General features: G+C 53.4%; 1 protein-coding gene across 1 annotated transcript in view; it reads left to right on the forward strand.

Annotated features, from left to right (window-relative positions):
- The first annotated feature begins 1,061 nt into the window (after positions 1 to 1,061).
- The window catches only part of shank1 (SH3 and multiple ankyrin repeat domains 1), a 194,947-nt gene continuing 169,384 nt past the window's right edge, over positions 1,062 to 26,624 (forward strand). The window contains 1 exon segment of the mRNA XM_038783965.1: positions 1,062 to 2,892. Coding sequence (XP_038639893.1) covers positions 2,656 to 2,892 — 237 coding nt within the window. The 5' untranslated portion in view covers positions 1,062 to 2,655.

Below are 26,624 nucleotides of genomic sequence, written 5' to 3' on the forward strand. Positions count from 1 at the left end.
TAATTAGATTCTGTCAAACTTTAAAGGCTTCTAATTAGTTGCAACCGTTTGACAGTCTTGGCCTAGATTCGGGTGGATGACATCGCCCCTCTTTCTCTCTCTTTTCTTTTTCGAAACATGTTGCAGGAGCCGTGAGAATCTCAATGTGCTGCAGCACGCCGGCCAAATCCCTCCCGAGCTATTCGCACGAACGTTCCCACACTGTGGAATCTCGAGCCTGCGTCGGAGTAAGAAAAATTGAGTTGGGGGGGGGGGGGGGAGAAAAAATTGGAGCGATTCGGAGGCAGAACGGGGATGGTATCTGACAGGGTCGAGACGGGGAACTCTCTTCAACCTCACCCCCCCCCCCCCCCCCGAACAAGGGGACAGGACAAAACCCAGAGGTCGTGGAATGAAATTGGGAAGCACGTTTCTGCGGAGGGAGGGATGGGGCGAGGTGGCTTTTGGGAGGGGGGGGGGGAAGGAGTGCGGGGAAGATTTGGGAGCTCCGAGGATAGGGTCGGATAGAATTCCTGTCAATTCTCAGAGGAATGGTGATATGACTGGGGCTGGTTTAGCACACTGGGCTAAATCGCTGGCTTTTAAAGCAGCCCAAGGCAGGCCAGCAGCGCGGGTTCAATTCCCGCACCAGCCTCCCCGAACAGGCGCCGGAATGTGGCGACTAGGGGCTTTTCACAGTAACTTCATTGAAGCCTACTCGTGACAATAAGCGATTTTCATTTCATTTTTCATTTTCATGACCAGAGGAGGGGGGGGGGGGGGAGAGAGGAGGAGCGGCCGGCTCGAGGGACTGGGCAGACCCCCCCACCCCGGGGTCCTCCAGAATCATTCGCAGTCGGAACGAAGTTCGGTGGGGGGTTGTGGGGAGGTGGGTCTGCATTGTTGCCCCCAGGGAAGGAGAGGAATTTGCGTCCCTTTAAACCCGGCAGCACATGCGCACACGTGTGTGCTTTTGAAAGAATGAAGGAGTGGAGGGAGGGAGGGAAGGGAGGAGGGAGGGCTGGGTGTTGTATTACCCTGCAGCCTATTGGCTTTGAAAGCAGTGCTGGAAATGCTGTGTGTGTGTGTGTGTGTGAAGTGCTTTGGGTGGAATAATGTGCAGGGGGATGAAAACTGATCATCATTTCTAACCTTGGAGACTTGCTGAGGGAGCGGCAAAATTATGGATACAGAAGGCAAGGATATTTATTCTTAATTTGGGGAAGTAGCAGAGATTGCTATTGTGTGTGTGTGTGAGTAAGGGAGAGTCTTTGCTCTTTTATAGATGTACTGTGGAGTAACTGGGAGATCATTACTAAACGGCTGTAGTTAGCATCTCTCTCTGCCTCTCCCTGTCTCTCTCTCTGTCGCTCTCTCTCTGTCTGTGTGTGTGTGTGTGTGTGAGTAAGGGAGAGTCTTTGCTCTTTTATAGATGTACTGTGGAGTAACTGGGAGATCATTACTAAAAGGCTGTAGTTAGCATCTCTCTCTGTCTCTGTGTGTGTGTGTGTGTGTGTGAGGGAGAGTCTGCTGTTTTATAATTGTACTGTGGAGCAACTGGGAGTTCATTACTAAAAGGCTGTAGTTAGCATCTCTCTCTGTCTCTCTCTGTCTCTCTGTGTGTGTGTGAGGGAGAGTCTGCTGTTTTATAATTGTACTGTGGAGCAACTGGGAGTTCATTACTAAAAGGCTGTAGTTAGCATCTCTCTGTGTGTGTGTGTGTGAGTAAGGGAGAGTCTTTGCTCTTTTATAGATGTACTGTGGAGTAACTGGGAGATCATTACTAAACGGCTGTAGTTAGCATCTCTCTCTGCTCTCCCTGTCTCTCTCTCTCTCTGTCGCTCTCTCCCTGTCTCTCTCTGTCTGTGTGTCTGTGAGGGAGAGTCTGCTGTTTTATAATTGTACTGTGGAGTAACTGGGAGATCATTACTAAATGGCTGTAGTTAGCATCTCTCTCTGTCTCTCTGTGTGTGTGTGTGTGTGAGGGGAGAGTCTGCTGTTTTATAATTGTACTGTGGAGCAACTGGGAGTTCATTACTAAACGGCTGTAGTTAGCATCTCTCTCTCTCTCTCTCTCTGTGTGTGTGTGTGAGTAAGGGAGAGTCTTTGCTCTTTTATAGATGTACTGTGGAGTAACTGGGAGATCATTACTAAACGGCTGTAGTTAGCATCTCTCTCTGCTCTCCCTGTCTCTCTCTCTCTGTCTCTCTCTGTCTCTCTCTCTCTCTGTGTGTGTGTGAGGGAGAGTCTGCTGTTTTATAATTGTACTGTGGAGTAACTGGGAGATCATTACTAAAAGGCTGTAGTTAGCATCTCTCTCTCTCTCTCTCTGTGTGTGTGTGAGTAAGGGAGAGTCTTTGCTCTTTTATAGATGTACTGTGGAGTAACTGGGAGATCATTACTAAACGGCTGTAGTTAACATCTCTCTCTGCTCTCCCTGTCTCTCTCTCTCTCTGTCGCTCTCTCTCTGTCTCTCTCTGTCTGTGTGTGTGAGGGAGAGTCTGCTGTTTTATAATTGTACTGTGGAGTAACTGGGAGATCATTACTAAAAGGCTGTAGTTAGCATCTCTCTCTGTCTCTCTCTCTGTGTCTCTGTGTGTGTGTGTGTGTGTGTGTATCTTTCTGCAGCTCTGGGTGATGCACCGACTGCCTTGTACCCACAGCCCCCGCTGAAAGATGCCCCACAGCCCGGCTTCCAGCGAGGATGAGCGGCGGAGCGTCCCCGAGTACCCAGGCGAGTCGGACAGCGAGAGCTCCGGGGAGGAGACCCGGCGAGGCGACTGCAGCGACCCGGCCGCCGCCGCCACCATCCCCGCCACCATCACCAACAGCAACATGCCCCGAGAGAGGAGCACGGACGCCGACTTCAGCATGATGGTCTTTCGCATTGGCATCCCCGACCTGCAGCAGACGGTAAGGGCAATTCGACCGGGAGGGGAGCACGTTTGCAATGGGACGGGGTGTAGGGGGTACGTTTGCAATAGGGGTGGGTGGGGGGGTTGATGGGTGCATGCAATATTGTCACCAGTGGTTGCAAAGTTGCTTTTTCAGCTGTCCCCACCTTCCCTGCACCCCCCCAAACAAGACGCCCTTCCAAGCGTTGCAATGAAGCCAGAAGGTAGAACATTGTCCCCAACCCTTTTTGTGTCTCCCGCACTCACTGATTAGGAGTAAGCACTTGCATCTAAAACTCAGGAGCGAAGCCCGGGTGCTGATTTCATTGGGGCTGCACTCTCGCTCTCGCTCATCCTCACACCCTCCCTTTCCCACTCCAGGGACCCTCGCGCCTGAACCAGGCTTCCCCGTCTCTCCCCAGCTCAGTGCCACCGCCCCTGACAGAGGGATGCCATCTTTCGGGCAGAGGCAGCAAACGGAGGACCCTCCCCCCCCCCTTGGGTGAGGCCAAAGTTAACGCGACGCTAATCCGACACAGAGCTAGTGAGTTTTCTCTCTCCCCCCCCACCCCACCCCACCCTCTGCCCGGTGTCCCAGCCCAATATTTGGAGATCTCCCCCCCCCTGCCCACGACGTCACGAGGAATGGCTGAAGCCGGTCATTCTCCGCCTCGCTGTCCGCGGGATCTTCCTGTGCTGCAAATTGGATGCCGCGCTTCCAGCATCAACGTGGCGACCAGGCATCGGGAAGTGCTGGGTCGGCTGGACAGGTCGCTGAGGTTGGTGAATGCCAAACGGGGCACCGGGGCGGTCAAGGCAAAAGTTTACAATCTCCCCCCCCCCCCCCAGCCCCCCCGCCCCACTCCCCCCCCGCCAGCCCCCCGCCCCCACCCCCCCGCCACACACCCCTGCTGCCCGACAGTACACTGTCCAGCCAATTCCTCCCTATGGACAAACTGCCTCCCTCTCTCTCCCTCTCCCTCCCTCCTTCCTCTGTCCAAGGGTACTGAGGCCCACTCGACAACCCAACCCTGTCGCAGCCGAATATCACCCCCCCCCCCACCCCGTCCTCTCCGCCGTTCTCCGAGACGGGTCGCGACTGCGCCCCCGACAGTCTCGGAACAAATATTTTACCGAACTTTGGAGAGTTGGGAAGCAACTCAGCCAAAGAGAAACAAGAAAATTACTTTTGGAGAACAGGCAGGAGTTTCGCAAGTTAAACCACACAGGAACAATTCTCTGCAGTCGTACACGAGGAGCTCTCAATGGATCGGTGCTTCCTTGCTGAAAGGCAGATTTTCTTTTTTTTGATGTTCTTTTTTGAGCTCTTTCAACGAGCCAGCACAGGCCCGGGAGGGCCGAATGGCCTTCCTCAGGGCATTATCATTCCGCGGTATAGAGCGCGTGGAAGAAAAGTGCCAACGCTGCCTGGTCTGGGATGAAGAGAGTGTGGAATGTACCATCATAAGGGAGCAAGTGAGGTGATTCACGTTAATGAATCTATCCAAGGGCATGAGGGAGGGAGGATTGCTGATAGGGTGAAATAAGGTGGGAGGAGGCTCGTATGCAGCGTGAATCCCAGCATAGACTGGCTGGGCCGAATGGACTCTTTCTATGCTGTAAATTCCATGTCAATGTTTTTTTAAAAATTCATTTGTGGGATGTGGGCGTCGCTGGCACGGTCGATTTATTGCCCATCCCTAATTGCCCTTGAACTGAGTGTCTCGCTCAGCCGTTTCAGAGGGCAGTTAAAAGTCAAACCACATCGCTGTGGGCCAGGAGTCACATGTAGGCCAGACCGGGTAAAGACGGCAGATTTCCTTCCCTGAAGTGAATCAGATGGGGTTTTTTCCACAATGGTTTTCGTGGTCATCATTTTTATATTGGTGCCATGGGGGGGATTCGAACCCTGGCTCTCTGGATTTAATGAATAAAGTTGCCATAGTCCCAGGCGGCCCATGGGTTGCTTTCCCCTTTGAGCTGTGACTGGTGGTGATTTAACCTGAGGACCACCACACCTCAGGCCCAGGGGGGGAGGGGGGGGGGCAAGGTTGAGAAGGCGGGGCCTCCCATTCGCCTCCCAGCCGGCATGGGAACTGAACCCTCGCTGTTGGCCTCGCTCTGCGTCATGGAGCAGCCAACTGAGCTAATCCAGCCCCTGCCAGCAGGTCAGGTTTACCTGTACTTAATGAGGGAAGGTTGGATTACCAGGCCAGTGACACTACGCCACCAATCCCTTCTTACTTTTTTGGCGGGGGGGGGGGGGGGGGGGGGAAAGTCATATCATCCCCCTGCTCCGGGTCTGGAACAGGGGAACGTACATTAATTGACAAACGTACCTCGCCAGTCGTATTTAGGCCCCCGTCTGACCCACACTGACGAGACGGTGTGTCGCCTTAAAGGGGAAGGCCCCAGGCTAGCACGGCGCCACCTCAGTTTGAGCGCGGCCTTGCATCGCCATTGGGGCAACCCCAGGGGATGAGCTGCTGGGGCTCCTGAGGGTTTTGGCGAAGGCCGAGAACACTTGAGCGCTGACCCCCCCTCTCCCCCCCACCCCCCCTCTGCTATCTGACTGCCATGTGAAAAATTAGTCAGGATTTCCAACCACAGGTGCAGAGCGCGAGAATGGGAGGCCTTACCAAGGCCAGGTACTGTCCAATCTCATTGTTATGGCAACGGTCGTGTGAAGCTGATGTATCGGCGCTGGACTAATTAATCTGGGAGGGTACGTTGGAAGCAGTTTGGAGAAGGTTTAGCAGACTAATATCTGTAATGGGCGGGTTGTCCTGTGAGGAAAGGTTCGCAAGGCCAACCTGTATCCACTAGGGTTCAGAAGAATGAGAAGCAACTTGCTTGATACGTGTAAGACTCTGAGGGACTATTGACAGGGTGCGTGTGGAGAGGGTGTTTCCTCCTGTGGGAGAATCTAGAACTAGGGGGCCACTGTTTAAGAATAAGGGGGTCGCCCATTTAAAATGGAGAGGAGGCAAAATATTTTCTCTCAGAGGGTGGCGGGTCTCTGGAATTCTCTTCCTCAAAAGGCGGTGGAAGCGGAGTCTTTGAATACTTTTTCGGGCAGAGTGGGGTAAACAGAGGGGGTGCGAGGTTATTGGGGGGGGGGGGGGGTTAAGGCGTGAAGCACATTTGGGGTTACCCAGGTCAGCCGTGATCTAAGTAAATGGTGGATAGGCTCAAAGGGCCTCGTTTTGTATAACGGCGACACGGTGGCGCAGTGGTTAGCACCGTTGCCTCACAGCGCCAGGGACCCGGGTTCGATTCCCACTTGGGTCATTGCCTGTGCGGGGTCTGCACGTTCCCCCCGTGTCTGCGTGGGTTTCCTCCGGGCGCTCCGGTTTCCTCCCACAAGTCCCGAAAGACGTGCTTGTTGGGTGAATTGGACGTTCTGAATTCTCCCTCTGTGCACCCGAACAGGCGCTGGAATGTGGCGACGAGGGGCTTTACACAGTAACTTCATCGCAGTGTAAGCCGACTTGTGACACTAATAAAGTTTATTATTCGCAGCCATTATTCGGTGGGTTAAAGCATTAACCGTTTGTAGAGAGGAAGTGGAGAGTGGGACCTTTTATTTCCACACTTCAAGCCACGGTGTGCTTTCTCTGCTATTTACTCTCATGGTCCTTTGTTAACAGCTTTCATTTAGGTAGTGCCTTTAACGAATAAAGCATCCCAAGTTGCTTCATGGAAGCTTTTTTACAAACAGAATTTAATACCGAGTTACGTAACGAGCTCTGAAGGAGAGAAATGAGGTTTGTTCTGGAGTGCGTCTTAAAGAAGGCAGGTAGAGAGTCGGAGCAGTTTAGGGAGAGCATTCCTGAGTTCAGGACCCAGACCCTGGAAGGCAGGTCTGCCAGCGAGGAAGTGATTAAAATCAGGAATGCGCCAGAATTGGAGGAGCTCAGAGATCTCGGAGAGTTTTGGGTTGGAGGAGCTTCCGGGGTAGTGAGGGCCGCGTCATCGAGGTGATGCCAGGCCGTGAGTAAATTAGGGAGCACAGGGGTGTAGGGAAAGCAAGGCTTAGCGCGAGTTATGAGCTGGGACAGCAGAGTTTTGAATGAATGGAATGTGGGTATTACCCCTCAAATATGAAGCAATGAGCTTGGAAACGATTTTGGTCACTAAGGGCAATTTATCATGGCCAATCCACCTAACCTGCACATCTTTGGACTGTGGGAGGAAACCGGAGCACCCGGAGGAAACCCACGCACACACGGGGAGGATGTGCAGACTCCGCACAGATGGTGACCCAAGCTGGAATCGAACCTGGGACCCTGGAGCTGTTGGAGGTTAAGGCGAAGCTTGCTGAGTGTTGAAACAGGGGCTCAGGGACCCAGAAACCTGTGGCAGTCTCTTTGCTAGGCTTCATTTCCTGTTGGCATTAAGGGCCTTTGATGGTTTAGCTGTCTGCCGTCTTAGGGCAGCACGGTAGCATTGTGGATAGCACAATTGCTTCACAGCTCCAGGGTCCCAGGTTCGATTCCAGCTTGGGTCACCGTCTGTGCGGAGTCTGCACATCCTCCCCGTGTGTGCGTGGGTTTCCTCCGGGTGCTCCGGTTTCCTCCCACAGTCCAAAGATGTGTCGGTTAGGTGGATTGGCCATGATAAATTGCCCTTAGTGACCAAAATTGCCCTTAGTGTTGGGTGGGGTTATTGGGGTATGGGGATAGGGTGGAGGTGTTGACCTTGGGTAGGGTGCTCTTTCCAAGAGCCGGTGCAGACTTGATGGGCTGAATAACCTCCTTCTGCACTGTAAATTCTATGATACAAATTCTATGATACCTTTACTTGTCCACCTGTCCGTCCCTCGTGCTGTTCCTATCGACAGCTCTGCTGAAAGGCTTTGCTCCAGCCCCAGAAAACCGCTGGAAACTTTGCCGATGCCGTCCCAGAGCTGGAGGTCCAGACTGCAGCATCGTAAAATTTCGCAGCTCCGTAGGTGGCCACTTGGCCCATCATGAAGATGCTGGCCCTCTGGAAGACATGCCCGGTGAATTCCATTTCTCAGCCATTTTCTCTCTCTCTCACTCGTTCCCTAACAAATGCATGTTTATCCAGTTCCGTTTCGGAGGTAAATCTTTGGCAGCCTTTCCTGCCCCTGAATAAGAAAGGTTCATGGTATGAATCACCTCACAACCCTACCCATATCGTCCTGGAGACCAGAACTCCAGCTCGGAATTCTATGTTACCCATGTGTGTCTCCCGCCGCCCCCCCATACCTCATTGCACGGGCAGTGAGCACCCATAAAACTGATGCACGATCAATTGCACGAAAGACTCAGATTGGTACAACTGTGGCTTTATTACAGTCAGATGCGTGGCCTCCTGCTGCAGCTGGCGAAATGGCAGATCAATGGAGGACACGCATATTTATACGGCTCCTTGTGGGCGGAGCCAGCCGGCAGGGGCTACCGGTGAACCTGTAGTACAGGTCCTACCTTACATCCCCTAATACAGGTGCACACAGTGGATCACCACAAAAACACTCTTACGTGGAGAGAGCGTCGTGCCTCAGGTTTATTATCCACCTGTGAATTCTTTTGCGGTCTCACACCATTCACACTGGTTAGCACTGCTGCCTCAAAGTGCCAGGGACCCGGGTTCAATTCCGGCCTCCGACCCAGTCTGTGTAGAGTTTACACTTCCTCCCCGTGTCTGCGTGGGTTTCCTCCGGGTGCTCCGGTTTCCTCCCACAAGTCCCGAAAGGCGTGGAGCGGGATTCTCCGACCCCCTCCGCCGGGTCGGAGAATCGCCGGGGGGGGGGGGGGGGCGTGAATCCCGCCCCCGCCGGCCGCCGGATTCTCCGGCACCGGATATTCGGCGGGGGCAGGAATCGCGCCGCGCCGGTTGGCGGCCCCGGCGATTCTCCGGCCCGCAATGGGCCGAAGTCCCGCTGGTTCTATGCCAGTCCCTCCGGCGTAGATTGGATTAGGTCCCTTACCGGCGGGACCTGGCAGCGTGCACGGGCTCCGGGATCCTGGGAGGGCGCGGGGCGATCTGGCCCCGGGGGAGGGTACCCCCAGGGTGGCCTGGCCCGCGGTCGGGGCCCACCGATCCGCGGGTGGGCCTGTGCCGTGGGGGCACACTTTTCCTACGAGCCAGCCGTGTCAGCCTCCGCCATGGCCGACGTGTAGGTGACCCCCCCCCCCCTACGCATGCGCGGGGATGACATCAGCCGCCGCTGACGCTCCCGCGCACGTGCGGACTCGCGCCGGCCGGCAGAGTCCCTTCGGTCCCGGCTGGTGTGGCGCCAAAGGCCTTCCACGTCAGCCGGCGGGACGAGAACCACTCCGGGGCGGACCTAGCCCCTAAAGGTGTGGAGGATTCCGCACCTTTGGGGCGGCCCGACGCCGGAGTGATTCACGCCACTCCCTCCTGCCGGGACCCCCCGCCCCGCCGGGTAGGGGAGAATCCCGCCCACGCCGTCAAGTGAATTGGACATTCTGAATTCTCCCTCTGTGTACCCGAAAAGGCGCCGAAATGTGGCGACTAGGGGCTTTTCACAATAACTTCATTGCAGTGTTAATGTAAGCCTACATGTGACACTAATAAAGATTATTATTAATATTAACGAGGACCTACCTCTGAGGAATCAAAAAAGAAGGGGAATAATAAAAACAATTAAATATTTTCAATGGGTTGAAAATACTCAACATTGTCTGCAGTGAGAATGAAAGAGAAACGGAGAGAAACGGAGAGTTCATCTTTCAGTCAGATCACTGTTCTGGGGAAAGGCCGTAGACCTGAACCATTGGCTGAATCGGCAAACATGGCATTCTCTTCACGCAGACATGCCTGGAACAGTGCCTGTTGCCATAGCAACTCGGACTCCCTAAGTGGTCGGCGCAACATCGAGGGCCGAAGGGCCCGTACTGCGCTGTAGTGTTCTATGTTCTATGAACTGTACCACATCACTCCGGTGAGGGATAAGGAACAATGGCAGACGAATGGAGTCCAGATGCAGATCACCCGTGATCTGAGAGAACCTTGCAGCAGGCTTGATGGGCCCAATGGTTCCCTTCCTCCCCAAGGCAGAAACCCCTCGGCTGGAACCGGAGCGGGTCAGGCTGCTCCCAGAATAAACCGATGCGACAGAGGTGCATAAAACGGCTCGCAATCTCTGGACGCCCCCGAGAGTTGATTACCCGTCCACCGATCTGCATGATGGGAGCCACCTCCGGCAGCCTCCAATCAGAGGCCTTGGACGAGGAGGGAGGGGGAGCGGGCGAGCCACGGTTCTCCGGGGAAATGCAACGACATCTAATTTGCTATTTTTTTTAGCTCGTCGACACAAAGGGGTAGCTCACATTTCAGCACATTTACAAACTGGCTTTCTGACATTACTACAGTGGGGGCTCTCCCTTCAGGCACCTTCTGTCTGACGTGGGAGAGGGGCCTCGCTCAGAGGCTGTGAGGTACCGGGTGGATCGGCGAGTCTCGGCCCATCGCCGATTGCCGCGTTCAGGGAGATCGACCACTCCCACTCCCATCCCTACCCCCAGAGTATTTTTTTAAAAAAATTTAGAGTACCCAATTCATTTTTTTCCAATTAAGGGGCAATTTAGCGTGGCCAATCCACCTACCCTGCACATATGAACATAAGAACATAAGAACTAGGAGCAAGAGTAGGCCATCTGGCCCTTCGAGCCTGCTCCGCCATTCAATAAGATCATGGCTGATCTTTTGTGGACTCAGCTCCACTTTCCGGCCCGAACACCATAACCCTTAATCCCTTTATTCTTCAAAAAACTATCTATCTTTACTTTAAAAACATGTAATGAAGGAGCCTCAACTGCTTCACTGGGCAAGGAATTCCATAGATTCACAACCCTTTGGGTGAAGAAGTTCCTCCTATGGGTTGCGGGGGTGAGACCCACGCAGACACGGGGAGAAGGTGCAAAATCCGCACGGACAGTGACCCAGGGCCGGGATCGAACCCGGGACCTCGGCGCCGTGAGGCAGCAGGGCTAACCCACTGCGCCACCGTGCTGCCCTTCTACCCCCAGAGTGAACTATGGGAGAAGAAAGACTGGCCTTTCGTATCCCCAGGACATCCCGACCCCCCCTCAAGGCCAGCGACGTACTTTTCCGAAACGTATTCACTCCTGTGATGGAGGAAACCGCGGCAGCCATTTTGTGCACAGTACGATCCCAACAACAGCGATGTGGTAATGACCCAGACCATCTGCTTTTTTTGTGACTTTGATTAGTTGAAGGACACCAGCGAGAACCAACTCCACTGATTTTAAACCCACCCCCAGCCCACCATCATATAACCTATCTCTTTGACCCAGCTTTTAACCTAATATCTCTCTGTGTGCCTGGGTGTACAGGTTTGGATTGATATCTACGGGGGCGTCATGGTGGCGCAGTGGTTAGCACTACTGTGTCATGGTGCCATGAACCCGGGATCGTTCCCGTCCCCGGGTCACTGCCCTTGTGGAGTTTGCCTATTCTCCCCGTACCTGCGTGAGCCTCTCCCCCACAAGCCAAAGATCTGCAGGTTAGGTGGATTGGCCACGCTAAATTGCCCTTAATTAGAAAATAAACAATTGGGTGCTCTCAATTTATTTTTTGAAAGCTGCAGGTTGCTTCACAGAAGCGATAGCTATGTTAAGGATGCAATAGAAATGCAAATTGTTGTTGTAATTTGGAATCATCCCCGTAACAAATAATCCATGTGTGGCCCTTAAATCGGGGTTGGGGGGCGATGGGTCCGACTACCACTCACCTCCTGCTCTAACCTTTTAAAAAAAAAATCTTTTTATTTCTCATATTTCTAAACAATTGTATATATGCATCACATTTTTCTTGCCTGCGTTAATTTACATTATTGTACAAGGAGGTTTATTTTGTCTTTCATTTAATTGACTCAAGGAAATAGAACACTACAGCACAGAACAGGCCCTTCGGCCCTCTATGTTGTGCCAAAATCTTCCCCCTTAATCTCCTCTTCTCAAGGAGAATAACTATATACATTTCTATGGTCCCTCCCCACTCCCACCTCCTTGGCTTCAGCTGCGTTTTGCTTTTATATTCAGGGGGATAAAAATGGGGGGTGGGGGGGGTCCACTCTTGTTCGCGCGAGCGATCGAACCCCTGGCGATAGCCCTGTGGCACGTGAAAAGCCATAAGGGAATCCGGAGAGGAGACAGAGAGCACAGAGTCTCACTCTATGCAGATGACCTGCTCCTCTATGTCTCGAAGCCACAGGAGGGACTGAAGGCAAATCCTGAAAGAGTTTGGAACCTTCTCAGGCTACAAACTAAACCTGGGCAAAAGCGAGGCTTTCCCAGTGAACCCAAAAGGGGGAGGGACAGAGCTGAAGAGGCTCCCATTTAAAACGGCCCAGAACAGATTCCGTTACCTGGGGATCCAGATAGCCAGAGACTGGACACAGATCCACAAGTGGAACCTGACCAGCCTGGTGGAGGAAGTAAAAAAGGACCTTCAATGGTGGGGCTCACTCCCACTCTCCCTGGCGGGGAGAGTGCAGACGATCAAGATGAACGTATTGCCAAGGTTCCTCTTCCTTAGATCCATCCCGATCTTCATCCCCAAGGCCTTTTTCCAAAATGTAGACATTCTAATCATTAGAACATAGAACATAACAACATAACATCGGCCCTCGATGTTGTGCCGAGCCATGATCACCCTACTCAAACTCATGTATCCACCCTATACCCGTAACCCAACAACACTCCACCTTAACCTTACTTTTTAGGACACTACGGGCAATTTAGCATGGCCAATCCACCTAAGCCGCACATCTTTGGACTGTGGGAGGAAACCGGAGCACCCGGAGGAAACCCACGCACACACGGGGAGGACGTGCAGACTCCGCCTGACAGTGACCCAACCGGGAATCGAACCTGGGACCCTGGAGCTGTGAAGCATTTATGCGAACCACCATGCTACCGTTGCGTGTGTGTGTTGTGTGTGTGTGGTCGGGGGTGGGGGGGGGGGAATGTGGAAGCCTTGCGATATTGGTTCCAGGGATGAGAAACATCAAATGAGCACGGTTCACCAATCAACGAGAACACGGCGGATCTTCAGATCCTGAGGGGTGTTGACAGGGGGGATGTGGAGAGGACGTTTCCTCTTGTGGGAGCATCTAGGACGAGCGGTCACTGTTGTAAAATAAGGCATCGCCCTAATGAGGCAGAGATGAGGAGAAAGGTTGTCTCCCCGAGGGTCCCGAATCTCTGGAACTCTTTTCCTTAAAAAGCAACCCCCTTATAAAGTCCAGATAAATTCTTGATCAACAAAGGGGTGGGCGGTGGAAGGTTGTTGGGGGTTGACAGGAATGTGGGGTTGAGGTTACAATCAGATCAGCCATGATCTTATTGAAGGGGGGGGAGGGGGCGGGCTCGAGGGGCCGAGTGGCCTCTTCTAGCCCCTAATTTGCATGTCCACATGATCTGCAACCTAACTCCATGTAGGAGTGGGTGGCCTTGCGGGATCCATAGAATTGCTACCGTGCAGAAGGAAGACATTCGGCCCATCGACCCTCTGAGAGAGCACCCTACTTACGCCCACTCACCCGCCCTGTCCTCGTGATCGAATCTAACCTGCACATCATTGGCCCGTTGGAGGAAACCGGAGCACCCGGAGTAACACTGGGAAATGAACCCGGGTTCCTGGCGCTGTGAGGCAGCAGTGCTAACCACCATGCCACCGCGCCGCCCATGAGTGAGAACCTTTTAAAGATCCATGCGCTCGTTGGGCGCGGGGTCAGTGTAGGCCAGCGAGCGGCGAGGTAAAGAGGACCTCCTGTCAGTCACGGCACAGGCAGCATAGTTTTCGTTAAGCTCAGGTTCATGGGGGAGAAAGGAGTTGGGGGGGGGGGGGGGGGACTGGGGGGGGGAGCTGTGTGGTGAATGTAACTTAGTAATTCACACTGTATTTACCAATACTATTGTAAGCGCAGTAGCGTTATCCGACCACTAGGGGGAGTAGCTCTGGGAATGCTCAGGAGTTTGTACAGGGCTCCACCCTTGGCTCCGCCCATGATTCCTCCCCCTGGACTGCTGTATAAATACCCTTGTCCAGAGCCAGCCTGCAGTTCATCGAGAGTTCAACGGGTAACAGGCTGGCTCTGCAGTAAGTAGATTAAAACCACTGTTCATATCTTAAAACACGTGTCTAGTGAATTGACGGTTCCATCAAGCTGTATTGGAACAGTTGTATTCCACGGCCAACAAGAACGAATGGTGGGCTGAGGGTTGACATCTTTGAGCTGAATTCGGCAATGAAGGTACGAGCTGCAGTTACGAGCTGCTTTCGGATGGGCTGCCAGCGAAGACGTCCGGGGCACCGGCGACGCTGAGAGATTCCCAGATAATCCGAGACGGGCAAAAAAGGGGTCAGGCTTCTTGGGCCCTCTGAGGGTTCGGGTAATATTTATAGTTCGCTTCAACGCAGGCTCATGGAAGCAAGCTGAGGGGGATTCATCAGATTAATCTTTATTTATTGACATAGAACATAGAACAGTACAGCACAGAACAGGCCCTTCGGCCCTCGATGTTGTGCCGAGCCATGATCACCCTACTCAAACCCACGTATCCACCCTATACCCGTAACCCAACAACCCCCCACTTAACCTTACTATTATTAGGACACTACGGGCAATTTAGCATGGCCAATCCACCTAACCCGCACATCTTTGGACAGTGGGAGGAAACCGGAGCACCCGGAGGAAACCCACGCACACACGGGGAGGACGTGCAGACTCCGCACAGACAGTGACCCAGCCGGGAATCGAACCTGGGACCCTGGAGCTGTGAAGCATTTATGCTAACCACCATGCTACCCTGCTGCCCCTAAGCTGAGAACAAACCCAGAAAGTGCTGCACTTATGAGACTGAGGTAAATTATCGCCAGCAACAGTCTCATCAGGCCCTGAGTTACTGAATCCGACTGATGCGTTTTACCGCGTCCAGTTAATTACGTGAGAAAAACGTGGTCTTTTAAAAATTACTTTCACTGGATATGGGCGTCGCTGACGAGGCCGTGCATTTGTTGCCCATCCCCAGTTGCCCCTTGAACTGAGTGTCTCCTCGGCCATTTCAGAAGGGGGCCAGTTAAGAGTCAACCACATCGCTGTGGGTCTGGAGTCACATGTAGGCCAGACTGGGGTAAGGACGGCAGATTTCTCTCCCTGAAGGGGCGTTAGAGAACCAGATGTGGTTTCTAAAAAAAACTCGCCGGTAGTCTCGTTACTGAGACGAGCTTTATAATTCCGGATTTATTCATGGAATTTAAATTTCATCGCGGTGGGGTTTTGAACCCACGTCACCACAGTGTCAACCTGGATTACTGGCCTGGTGACATTACCACTGGGCCACCATCTCCCTCGAGGGCGTTCGCCAGTAAGCATGTCCGTAGCTAGTACGTGCGCACATCAGGATAATATATTAGCATGTTAAAGGTCAGGTAGATCGCAGCTCCCTTTTGCGAGTGCTCATTAGCGAAGATAACTCGTTAAGAATCTTTGCACACACACGCACATGATTAGGAAAATTCTTTATATCACCGCCGGGTTTATTAAACCGAAGCTTTCCTCCATTCGCAATCCCAACAGCAAGGGCCAAATGTTCCGGCCCTTCCCGAGGTCACTGACCAACATTGGCCCTCTGGTTCTAGTCTTTCCTACTAATGGAAACATCCTCTCCACGTCCACTCTATCCAGGCCTCGCAGTATCCTGTAGGTTTCAATAAGATCTCCCCTCATCCTTCTAAACTCCGACGAGTACAGACCCAGAGTCCTCAACCGTTCCTCATACGACAATCTCTTCATTCCAGGGATCATGTGCGTGGACCTCCTCTGGACCCTTTCCAAGGCCTCAGCACATGCTTCCTTAGATACGGGGCCCAGAACTGCTCACAATACTCCAAATGGGGCCTAGTCCAGTGGATTCAGCAGCAGTGGAGCTAAGGTGGACTGGAGAGTCTATTTCAATTCATGAACAATCCATTTTATACATAGATCATAGAATTTACAGTGCAGAAGGAGGCCATTGGCTCATGGAGTCTGCACCGGCTCTTGGAAAGAGCATCCGCTTTTTTTTTCATACATAAATTTAGAATACCCAATTTATTGTTTCCAATTAAGGGCCAGTTTAGCGCGGCCAATCCACCTACCCTACACATCTTTTGTGTTGTGGGGGGCGAAACCCACGCAAACACGGGGAGAATGTGCAAATTCCACACAGACATTGACCCAGAGCCGGGATCGAACCTGGGACCTCGGCGCCATGAGGCAGCAGGGCTAACCCACTGCGCCACCGTGCTGCCCAAAGAGCACCCCACTTAAGCCCTCACCTCCACCCTATCCCCGTAAACTAGTAACCCCACCTAACCCAAGGGCAATTTAACAGGGCCAATCCACCCAACCTGCCCAATACAAGTACAAAACACGGAGCACGAAACAGGCAAAATGCAGTGAATTTGGTGACGGAGAGTGTACGGGGGGGTCAGAAGTTCAGCATGGGGTCAAATAAGTCCAGAGTATGATTTAACCCAATGTGGCCATTCACACTCACACATGGCAGCACGGTAGCATTGTGGATAGCACAATTGCATCTACAGCTCCAGGGTCCCAGGTTTGATTCCAGCTTGGGTCACTGTCTGTGCGGAGACTGCACGTCCTCCCCGTGTCTGCGTGGGTTTCCTCCGGGTGCTCCGGTTTCCTCCCACAGTCCAAAGATGTGCAGGTTAGGTGGATTGTCCGTGTTAAATTGCCCTTAGTGTTGGGTGGGGTTACTGGGTTATGGGGATAGGGTGGAGGTGTTGACCTTGGGTAGGGTGCTCTTTCCAAGAGCCGGTGCAGACTCGATGGGCCGAATGGCCTCCTTCTGTACTGTAAATTCTATGATGGCCTACCCTTGCTAGACGTTGGTGATTGTTCAAGTTGATCCTTACTGTTCCGCTGCAAATTCCTATGTTCGCTGTGTGGGCTGCGGTATTTGGGGCACTCAAACCCATTGTGGATGATACTAAGATTGCAGGAGTTGCGGATAGTGATGAAGATTGTCAGGGAACACAGCAGGGTATAGATAGGCTGCAAAATTGGGCAGAGAAATGGCAGATGGAATTTAACCTGGACAAATGCGAGGTGATGCATTTTGGTGGATCCAGTTCAGGTGGGTGATGTGTCGGGTAAGCTGGGTCTGCGAGGATTGCGTTTACTGCAGCAGTGAGAGAGACAGGCTTCCAACACTTGAAGAAATGCAACTCGATTTTATTGAACACTTAACTATCATACATACTTTAACTGTGGGTTGACACTATGCTGACGTGACTGGAGACCTGAGGCTGACCAGACTATCTGACTACCACATGGTGTTTGTTCTAGTTGCTGCTCACGAGCTCTGACTGTCTCAGAGGCTGCATCCCGAGAGAGCGGGAAAACTAGTGCCCTCTGGCTTTATACTGGCCGTGTCCTGTCTGGTGATTGGCTGCTGTGTTCTGTGTGTTCATTGGTCATCCTGTGTGTCAATCACTGCCTGTCTGCACACCATCATACGCCTGGATGTATATTATGACAGTGGGGGCTCGACAGTGGGTGGATGAAGCTACCTTGACCTTTATTACATCTCTAGTTAATGGGCCGCATGATTAGATTAGCGAGTGGGCAGAATCGACGCACTCCAAAGGAAAGAGTGAGCTCTCTTAAAGGCTGCAGTTAAAGTGCTTCCCTCCCAATCCCAAAATAGGGAGAATTGTGCTTGTGGATAACTTGGCAAAGATGGAGTGCAGGTTAGCACTGGGGGGCTGGGGGGGGGGGGGGGGGGGGTGGATGTGACAGTCCAAGACTAGAGGTTTGAGCAGGAGGGACTCGAACCTCATGTGTATTTTTAACACGCTTTTCGGAGGGAATCTCGTAAGGTTTGGTTTGCAGCGAGTCTCTGGTATTTATAAAGGCTCCGGCATGGCATATTAATCAAACCTGGCACCTCGCTGTTTGCTGTGAGTTTGGGTTATTTTTAGCCCACACGAGAGGTGGCCAGAATCTGTGAGCACTTCCTTTTGTTTGAAAGTATGAGAGGGGGGGGGGGGGGGGGGGGGTTCAAATGAACATCGGGATTTGCTTCTTTTTTCATCCACTCCCTCTCTCTCTCTTTCTATTTCTCTGTGTGTCTCACCTCCTCTCCTCACTGGTGTGTGTGTGTGTGTGTGTGTGTTTTTCCACACCACAGAATTCCTTACCACATGATCCTGAAGCCTGACATCACTGACTTTAATAGTTGGTTGCCACTGAACCGCAGGGGGGGGGGGGGCTGGGATAGGGAGGGGGCTGAGGGGGAGGGGAGGGGGTATGTTTGTTGTGGGGAGGGGTGGAGATCTCATTGCTCTGGAGATTTGTTGGGGGGGGAAGTGGTGGGAAATGTTGGTGATGTTGTCTCCTCCTTAAAACAAAGATGTTGGTGACAGAGGTGATATACTGTTCTCTCTCTCTCTCTTCCTCTCCCATCTTTCTTTCTCTTTCTCTCTCTCTCTCTATTCCTCTCCCTCTCTCTCTTCCTCTCCCATCCTTTCTCTCGCTCTCTCTCTCTATTCCTCTCCCACTTCTCTCTCTCCCTCTCACTCTTCCTCTCCCATCTTCCTTTCTCTCTCTATTCCCCTTCCATCTCTCTCTCTCTCTCGCTCTCTCTCTCTATTCCTCTCCCACTTCTCTCTCTCCCTCTCACTCTTCCTCTCCCATCTTCCTTTCTCTCTCTATTCCCCTTCCATCTCTCTCTCTCTCTCGCTCTCTCTCTCTATTCCTCTCCCATCTCTCTCTCTTCCTCTCCCATCTTTCTTTCTCTTTCTCTCTCTCTCTCTATTTCTCTCCCTCTCTCTTCCTCTCCCATCTTTCTCTCTCTCTCTCTCTATTCCTCTCCCTCTCTCTCTCTCTCCCATCTTCACTCACTCTCTCTCTATTCCTCTCCCATCTCTCTCGCTCTCTCTATTCCTCTCCCACTTCTCTCTCTCCCTCTCTCTTCCTCTCCCATCTTCCTTTCTCTCTCTATTCCCCTTCCATCTCTCTCTCTTCCTCTCCCATCTTTCTTTCTCTTTCTCTCTCTCTCTCTATTCCTCTCCCTCTCTCTCTTCCTCGCCCATCCTTTCTCTCGCTCTCTCTATTCCTCTCCCATCTCTCTCGCTCTCTCTATTCCTCTCCCACTTCTCTCTCTCCCTCTCTCTCCCTCTCCCATCTTCCTTTCTCTCTCTATTCCCCTTCCATCTCTCTCCCTCTCTCTCTCTATTCCTCTCCCATCTCTCTCTCTTCCTCTCCCATCTTTCTTTCTCTTTCTCTCTCTCTCTCTATTCCTCTCCCTCTCTCTTCCTCGCCCATCCTTTCTCTCGCGCTCTCTCTCTCTATTCCTCTCCCATCTCTCTCGCTCTCTCTATTCCTCTCCCACTTCTCTCTCTCCCTCTCTCTCTCCCTCTCCCATCTTCCTTTCTCTCTCTATTCCCCTTCCATCTCTCTCTCTCTCGCTCTCTCTCTCTATTCCTCTCCCATCTCTCTCTCTTCCTCTCCCATCTTTCTTTCTCTTTCTCTCTCTCTCTCTATTTCTCTCCCTCTCTCTCTTCCTCTGCCATCCTTTCTCTCGCTCTCTCTATTCCTCTCCCATCTCTCTCGCTCTCTCTATTCCTCTCCCACTTCTCTCTCTCCCTCTCTCTCTTCCTCACCCATCTTCCTTTCTCTCTCTATTCCTCTTCCATCTCTCTCTCTCTCGCTCTCTATTCCTCTCCCATCTCTCGCTCTTCCTCTCCCATCTTTCTTTCTCTTTCTCTCACTCTTTCCCCCCCTTCCACTGCCCCCCCCCCCCCCCCCCCCCCCCCCCTCCCACCCGCCCTGTGCCCCCACCAATGCTTTGCGGGCACAAGATATTAATATGGGCCCCATTAAATTTGCTCACCTCATACCCCACCTCCACAGCGCGACCCCCCCCCCCCTCCCCTCCCCGTCCCAACAACCCTCTGATTTTTGGTGCAGTTTTAATTGGCGCGTTGATATGGAGAAGGGAGGGGGGGGAGGGGGCTGGGTTTGCGGGAGAGTTGCGGTTCCCTGACTGAAATCTGCTGGCAGAGCAGGGGAGCCGTCACCAAGCTGTTGTGGTCGTCACGGCAACCCCGAATAATTGGCCGCCAAACAGCTGTTTCTGCGGTGCCGCCGACTAACTCTCCCCCCCCCCCTCCCCCCTTCCGATTGGATGGCGGACAATAACACCACATTCACTTGGACACGGACTGCGGGAACCCGGGATAATTCAGAGGTCGATTAGCATCTGTGGGTAACTTAATTAAAGGCTCCGGGAGCTGGTGTGACAAATGGAATAATATAACCTTTCAAATCCTGCACAGAGGGGCTGTCACTTTGCTCTGCAATTGATAATGAAGCCTCTGCTGCCACCAGCCAGCTCTGCCCGCCTCCCTCCGACAGGGGGCTGGCATCCTCGAGGTTAGGAGATTACGGGGTGAAGGGATTGAAGGGATTTAAGATGATTAGTGGAGTTGGTAAAATAAATACAGAGAGGGGCTATTTCCCGCTGGTGAGGGGGGGGTTGGGGGGGGGGGGGGGGGGAATTCAGACAAAGAAAGCGCAACCGCACAGTTCGGGCCTAGGGTCTCTCGTGGGAGATCTAGAACTACCACCCCCCGACACACTCGCTGTGTGGGTTCCCTGGCCGGCAGAGAGGGCGACCAACGAGAAGATGCAGATTTGAGGTTACAGATCAGCCAAGATCTTACTAACTTGGGGGGGGGGGGGGGGGGGGGGGGGGCAGGCTCGAGGAGGCTGAATGGCCTCCTTCTGTAGCCACGTTCACCCAGACCACAAGCAGTGCTCGCTGGACTAAAGTAGGGTCTGTGTCGGCAGTGAGGCCTGTAGCGTAGCGGTTATCCAACTGGGGCCTGGATTAATGGTCCTTTGACGTGAATTCAAATCCCATCAGAGCGACTTGGGTTGACTTAAATTTAGTTAATTAAATAAATGTAAGGCAGCACGGTGGCTCAGTGGGTTAGCCCTGCTGCCTCACGGCGCCGAGGTCTCAGGTTCGATCCTGGCTCCTGGTCACTGTCCGTGTGGAGTTTGCACATTCTCCCCGTGTCTGCGTGGGTTTCGCCCCCACAACCCAAAGATGTGCAGGGCAGGTAGATTGGCCGTGCTAAATTGCCCCTTAATTGGAAAAAATGAATTGGGTACTCTAAATTTATAAAAGAAAATTAAATAAATGTCAATATCAGCTGTGGTGGTCATGGATTATACTGAGGGTCTCGTCTGGTGAGGAAAGTTGAAGCAGGTTGGCCCTACACCCATAGAATTCATAGAATTTACAGTGCAGAAGGAGGGCATTCGGCCCATCGAGTCTGTACCGGCCCTTGAAAAGAGTACCCTACGTAAGCCCACACCTCCAACTGTAACCCAGTAACCCCACCTAACCTTTTTGGACACTAAGGGCAATTTAACGCGGCCAATCCACCTAACCTGCGCATCTTTGGACTGTGGGAGGAAACCGGAGCACCCGGAGGAAACCCACGCAGACATGGGGGGAACGTGCAGACTCCGCACGGACAGTGACCCAAACCGGGAATTGAACCCGAGAATCTTAATGAATGGCGGAACAGCATAGAGGGGCTGAGTGGCCTACTCCCGCTCCTGTTTCTTGCCCCCTTTAGGGAAGGAAATCTGCCGTCCTTACCAGGGTCTGGCCTACATGTGACTCCAGACCCACAGCGATGTGACTGACTCTTAAATGCCCTCTGAAATGGCCGAGCGAGACACTGAGTTCGAGGGCAATTAGGGATGGGCAACAAATGCTGGCCTTGCCCAGCGCCACCCACATCCTGTGACCGAGTAAAGCACACCTAGCTATATCGGTGTGGATAGAGAAAAAAAAGAGTTTGGCTGCGAACGCCATCCTGGTTGAGTTGTTTAGATGCGGGCGGACCCCCGATCCTGTTGCGCGTTGCAGTAAAGTCCAACGATCGTAACCTGGCCGAAGAACAGAGAAAGACTTACGTTTACATCGCGCCTTTTCCCACCACTCAGAGCGCTTTTTGGCCAATTAAGTACCTTTCGGAGGGTAGTCGCTGTTGTAATCTGGACGTGTGGCGGTCAGTTTGGGCATAGCAAGATCCCACAGGAGCTGGGCGATTACTCTGCCCCACCCCCCCCCCCCAGAACCCAGATTGCGGGTTCCGAGACGGAGTGAATCCCCTCCTAAAGCCCCCCCCCCCCCCCCTCGGTGTGTGCTAACTCTCACAGCTTCTAGCCATTGGCCACCTTGGGCGCGGTTCTCCGAAATGGAGGCAATGTCCCGACGCTTGAGTGAAAACCGGAGTGTTTCACTCCGGCGCGTAGCCCGCTCCCAGCCCCCTATTGTCCCACCCCCGGGGGGCTAGGAGCGGCATTTTACGCACACTGGGCCTTGGCGCCGCATATAAAGCGGCGGCGCGTAATTGACGCGGCGCGTAATCGGTGGGCCCCGCTCGCGGGCCTGACCCCATCAGAGGCCCCCCCCCGGTGCAGTAACCCACCCCCCCCCCCCAGAGTTCCCGCGCAGTTCCCACCGGCAGCGACCAGGTGTGGACGGCGCCGGCGGGAACCTGTCATGTTGGGGCGTGATTCTCGCCGCGCTGGTTTGGGGAGAATCGCGGTGCGGGTGCCAGGGCGGCGTAGCGGGACTCGCTCGACGCCCCGGCGATTCTCCCACCCAGCGTGGCGGGGGAGGGGGAGGAATTCCGCCCCATATTTCAGAATGAAGGGGAGCGACACTGCCTGTCACACCCAGCCACTGGCACTCGACAAAACGTGAAAGACGCGCGTTTATTGAGCCTTTTTCACCATGCTCCAAAGCGATTTCCCCATTGAAGTGCCTTTTGAAGTGTCGTCGCTGTTGGAATGCACGGCATGTGGCAGGTCAGCGATATCCCACCAACAACAATGTCATAGTGACCGGGTGATCCATTTTCTTTTTTGGCGGTGTTGATTTGAGGGATAAATATTGGCTGAGCGCCGGGGAGAACTGCCCCCCCCCCCCAACCCCAGGGAGAACTGCCCCCCCCCCTCTCCATCCTTCTAAGTAGCGCTACGGGATCGTTCACGCTCGTACAAGAAGGCCTCGGTTGACCTTTCACCCAAGAGACAAGCTGCAATGCGAGCGACACTGGCCGGGCCCAGCCTTTATTGCCCATCCCTAATTGCCCCTTCAGAAGGTGGGGGGTGGGGGGGGGGGGGTGCGAGCTGCCTTCTTGAACCCGTTGCTATCCCTGAGGTGTAGGTACACCCACAGTGCTGTTAGGGAGGTGAGCTCCAGGATTCCGACCCAGCAACAGTGAAGGGACGGCCGCCATGTTTCCAAATCAGGAGGGTCAGCAGCTCAGAGGGGAAGGTCCAGGCGGTGGGATCTCCATGTGTCCGCTGCCCTTGTCCTTCTAGATGGCCGAGGTCGTGGGTTTGGAAGGTGCTGTTGGTGACTTCCTGCCGTGCACCTCGGACGGGGTACATGCGGCTGCCGCTGTGCGTCGGTGGTGGAGGGAGTGAATGTTTGAGGTGGTGGATGGGGTGCTAATCAATTGGGGGCTGCTTTGCCCTGGATGGTGTCGAGCTTCTTGAGCATTATTGGCAAGTGCTTAGACTGTGCTGTAACTATCCTATGGTTCTACAATTCGATACAATCCAAACCCTATCAGAAGACTATAAGACCATAAGAATTAGGAACAGGAGTAGGCCATTCAGCCCCTCGAGCCTGCTCCGCCATTCAATAGGATCATGATCCAACATTCTTCATGTCCACTTTCCTGCCCTTTCCCTGTAACCCTTGATTCCCGGACTGATCAAGAATCTATTTCAGCCTTAAATTGACACCGGGGGCCGGATTCTCCGACCCCCCGCCGGGTCGGAGAATCGCCTGGGGGGCCGTGTGAATCCTGCCTTCGCCGGCTACCGAATTCTCCGGCGCCGGGGATTTGGCGGGGGCAGGAATCGCGCCGGGCCGGTCGGCGGCCGCTAGCAGCGCCCCCCCCCCCCCCGCCCCCCGACGATTCTCCGGCCCGCGATGGGCCGAGTGGCCGCCCGTTTACGGCCGGTTCCGCCGGCGTAAATTGCAACACGTGCTTACCGGCGGGACATGGCTCTGCGGGCGGCCTCCAGGGTCCTCAGGGGGGCGCGGGGGGATCTGACCCAGGGAGGTGCCCCCAAGGTGGCCTGGCCCGCGATCGGAGCTCACCAATCCGCGGGCGGGCGTGTGAGATGAGCCCCCCTGCGCATGCGCACGCCGGCGCTCCCACGCCGTGGTGGCTGAGCCAAACCCCATTCCACGCCAGCCGGCGCGCCGCAAACCACTCTGGCGCTGGCCTAGCCCCTTTGGGGCGGCCCGACGCCAGAGTGGTTCACGCCACTTCTTCGCGCTGGAGTTGCCCGCCCCACCAGTTCGCGGAGAATCCCGCCCAGAACTCTGCCCCCACAGCTCTCGGTGGCAAAGAGTTCCAAAGACTATCAACACTCTGAGAGAAGAAAATTCCTCCTCATCTCAATCTTAAGTGGGGAATTATTCTGAGACTATGTCCTCTGGTCAGAGACTCCCCCACGAGGGGAAACATCCTCTCGGCATTGATCCTGTCAGCCCCTTAAGGACCCTCCATGTTTCAATGAGATCCCCCCTCAATCTTCTAAACTCCAACGAGTAGAGTCCCAAACTGTTTAATCTTTGCTCACAAGGCAATCCCTCCATACCAGGGATCACCCAGTGAACTGCCTCCGATCGCTTTCCTTAAATCAGGGGACGGAAGCTGCTCACAGTACTCTCGATGCGGCCTCCCCGGTACATCATACTCGATGACTCATTTCCACAGCTCGCCTGTTTAGAATCTGTTTCATGGGAGAATTCAGAACAAATATTGCCAGCCCGGAGCCCATGAGATTGCTTTACCTCAGCTTCTCTGCAGGTAGAAGGTGGTGTATTTACTTTGCTGCTTCCCGGAATGACTTAAATTGATTTAACTAACGCTTCGTGAAACCTCCTTCGTAAGAGCGAGAGCTTACGGAATAGGAATGGAAGCAGCCCCTTGAGCTGTGTGACATTATGAGAAATGTACAGAACTGTGAGGGTTAATGTTATGCCCGAATCTACCACTAGAGGGAGCTAGATGCAGAACTATATAAAGCATTGATGCTAAGCCTTGTGGGTGAGAGGTTGAGGAGAAGGTTAGGAGAAAGACTGTAAGGAAGATAGTGTGAGTGAGAGCAGATCATAGTTGTATTAGTGTCGAGATTAGCGATAGATGAGTGTAGATTGTACGATTATTGTCAATTGATTATTATATCGAAGTAAGAGTTAAATTCAATTAGGTAGTGTAAATAAATCTTTAGCTTTGTTCAATATAAAAGCTAGTTGTAGTCTTTGTGAACATTACGCCAACAATCCGCGGATCTGAATCACAAAGAACACCACAGATCTGATATTGACCTCAACTGCACCGTCCTTCCTGCCCCAGAACCCGTTCTTCACTATAGCTGAACAATCTGTATCTCCATTGATCCTGCCTCCACTGATCTCTGGGATAGAGAATTCCAAAGGTTTGCATCCCTCGGTGGGAAGAAGTTCCTCCTCTTCTCCATCTTAAATGGGGAACCCACTCATTCTGAAAATCTTGACCCCCCTCGTTCTAGATTTCACACCCCCCCCACCCCCCCCCCCCCCATAATGGGAATCGTCCCCTACCTCAGCATCTACCCTGCCGAGCTCCCTCATAATCATCTGTGCTTCAATCAGGCCGCCTCTCATTCTTTCTAAAGCCTTAACAAGCCCTTAGGGCCCTCCCAGTATCTCAACATGCCCACAGATCTGGCTTATTGTGCCTATCCGATTACCTCCACTCCACCGTTGGAGGCCACGCCCTCATCGGCCTAGTCCCGAGGCTCTTGAATCCTTACGCCCTGCACTTCTCGCTCTTCCTTTACGACTCCGTGTCTGGGGTTCTGAGGCATTTTTTATGGGCTTCCTGGGTCCAATTGTTTTTTTTAAAGTTTTGAGTGAGCTGCCCCTTGTCCCTTTCCGCCCTCTGTCCCACCACTGCCCCGTCCCTCCCTCTCTTCACCAAGCACTGTTGAGTGCTCCACATATCCGCCCTCCGTCCTGGCTGGCTGACGTTCCAGTCACGCCCTGGCTCGTCCTTTCCCCCGCTGGGTTTGAGCGGGCTCTGCCACGGAGCGTCGCCCGCCTGAGCGCAAGATGTGGCGCAGGAAAATGGGCAGGTTGGGGTGAGGTGGGGGAGGAGGGGTGGGTGGGGGGGGGGGGGGGGGGGCGGGAAGCTTGACGCAGAGAGGCTTTGCGTTAAAAACACAAAGACTTGGAAAGAGGTCAAAAAGGAGCTGAAGCTGAAAGTGAAGGAAATTGGGATGAGGAGGCGGAGACAGTTCGATTCCTCTTCGAGGCCAAATCCGGGCATCCTTCTTTTCATTTTAATAACTTAGAAATGTTGACCCACTCCAAGTGTCAAGAAATTGAATCCGACCCATCAGGAGCAAATTAGCTTGACGCCCCCCCACCCCCCCCCCCCCCCCCCCCCCACCTCCCTCCCCCCCACCCCTCCGCCCCTCCCACCCCAGATCGTCTCTTCGCTCTAATTCCCTTTTATTTCCAGCACAGATTCTTTCCATTGTGGTGATCGGGGACATCTCGCTTGTTGGCCATTGGCCTATTTTTTTTTCAAAGCAATTTTCTTTCGGAGCGTTCTGAGGTTTCAATG

The sequence above is a fragment of the Scyliorhinus canicula genome, chromosome 23 (assembly GCF_902713615.1).
Source record: "Scyliorhinus canicula chromosome 23, sScyCan1.1, whole genome shotgun sequence".
Classification (NCBI taxonomy): domain Eukaryota; kingdom Metazoa; phylum Chordata; class Chondrichthyes; order Carcharhiniformes; family Scyliorhinidae; genus Scyliorhinus; species Scyliorhinus canicula.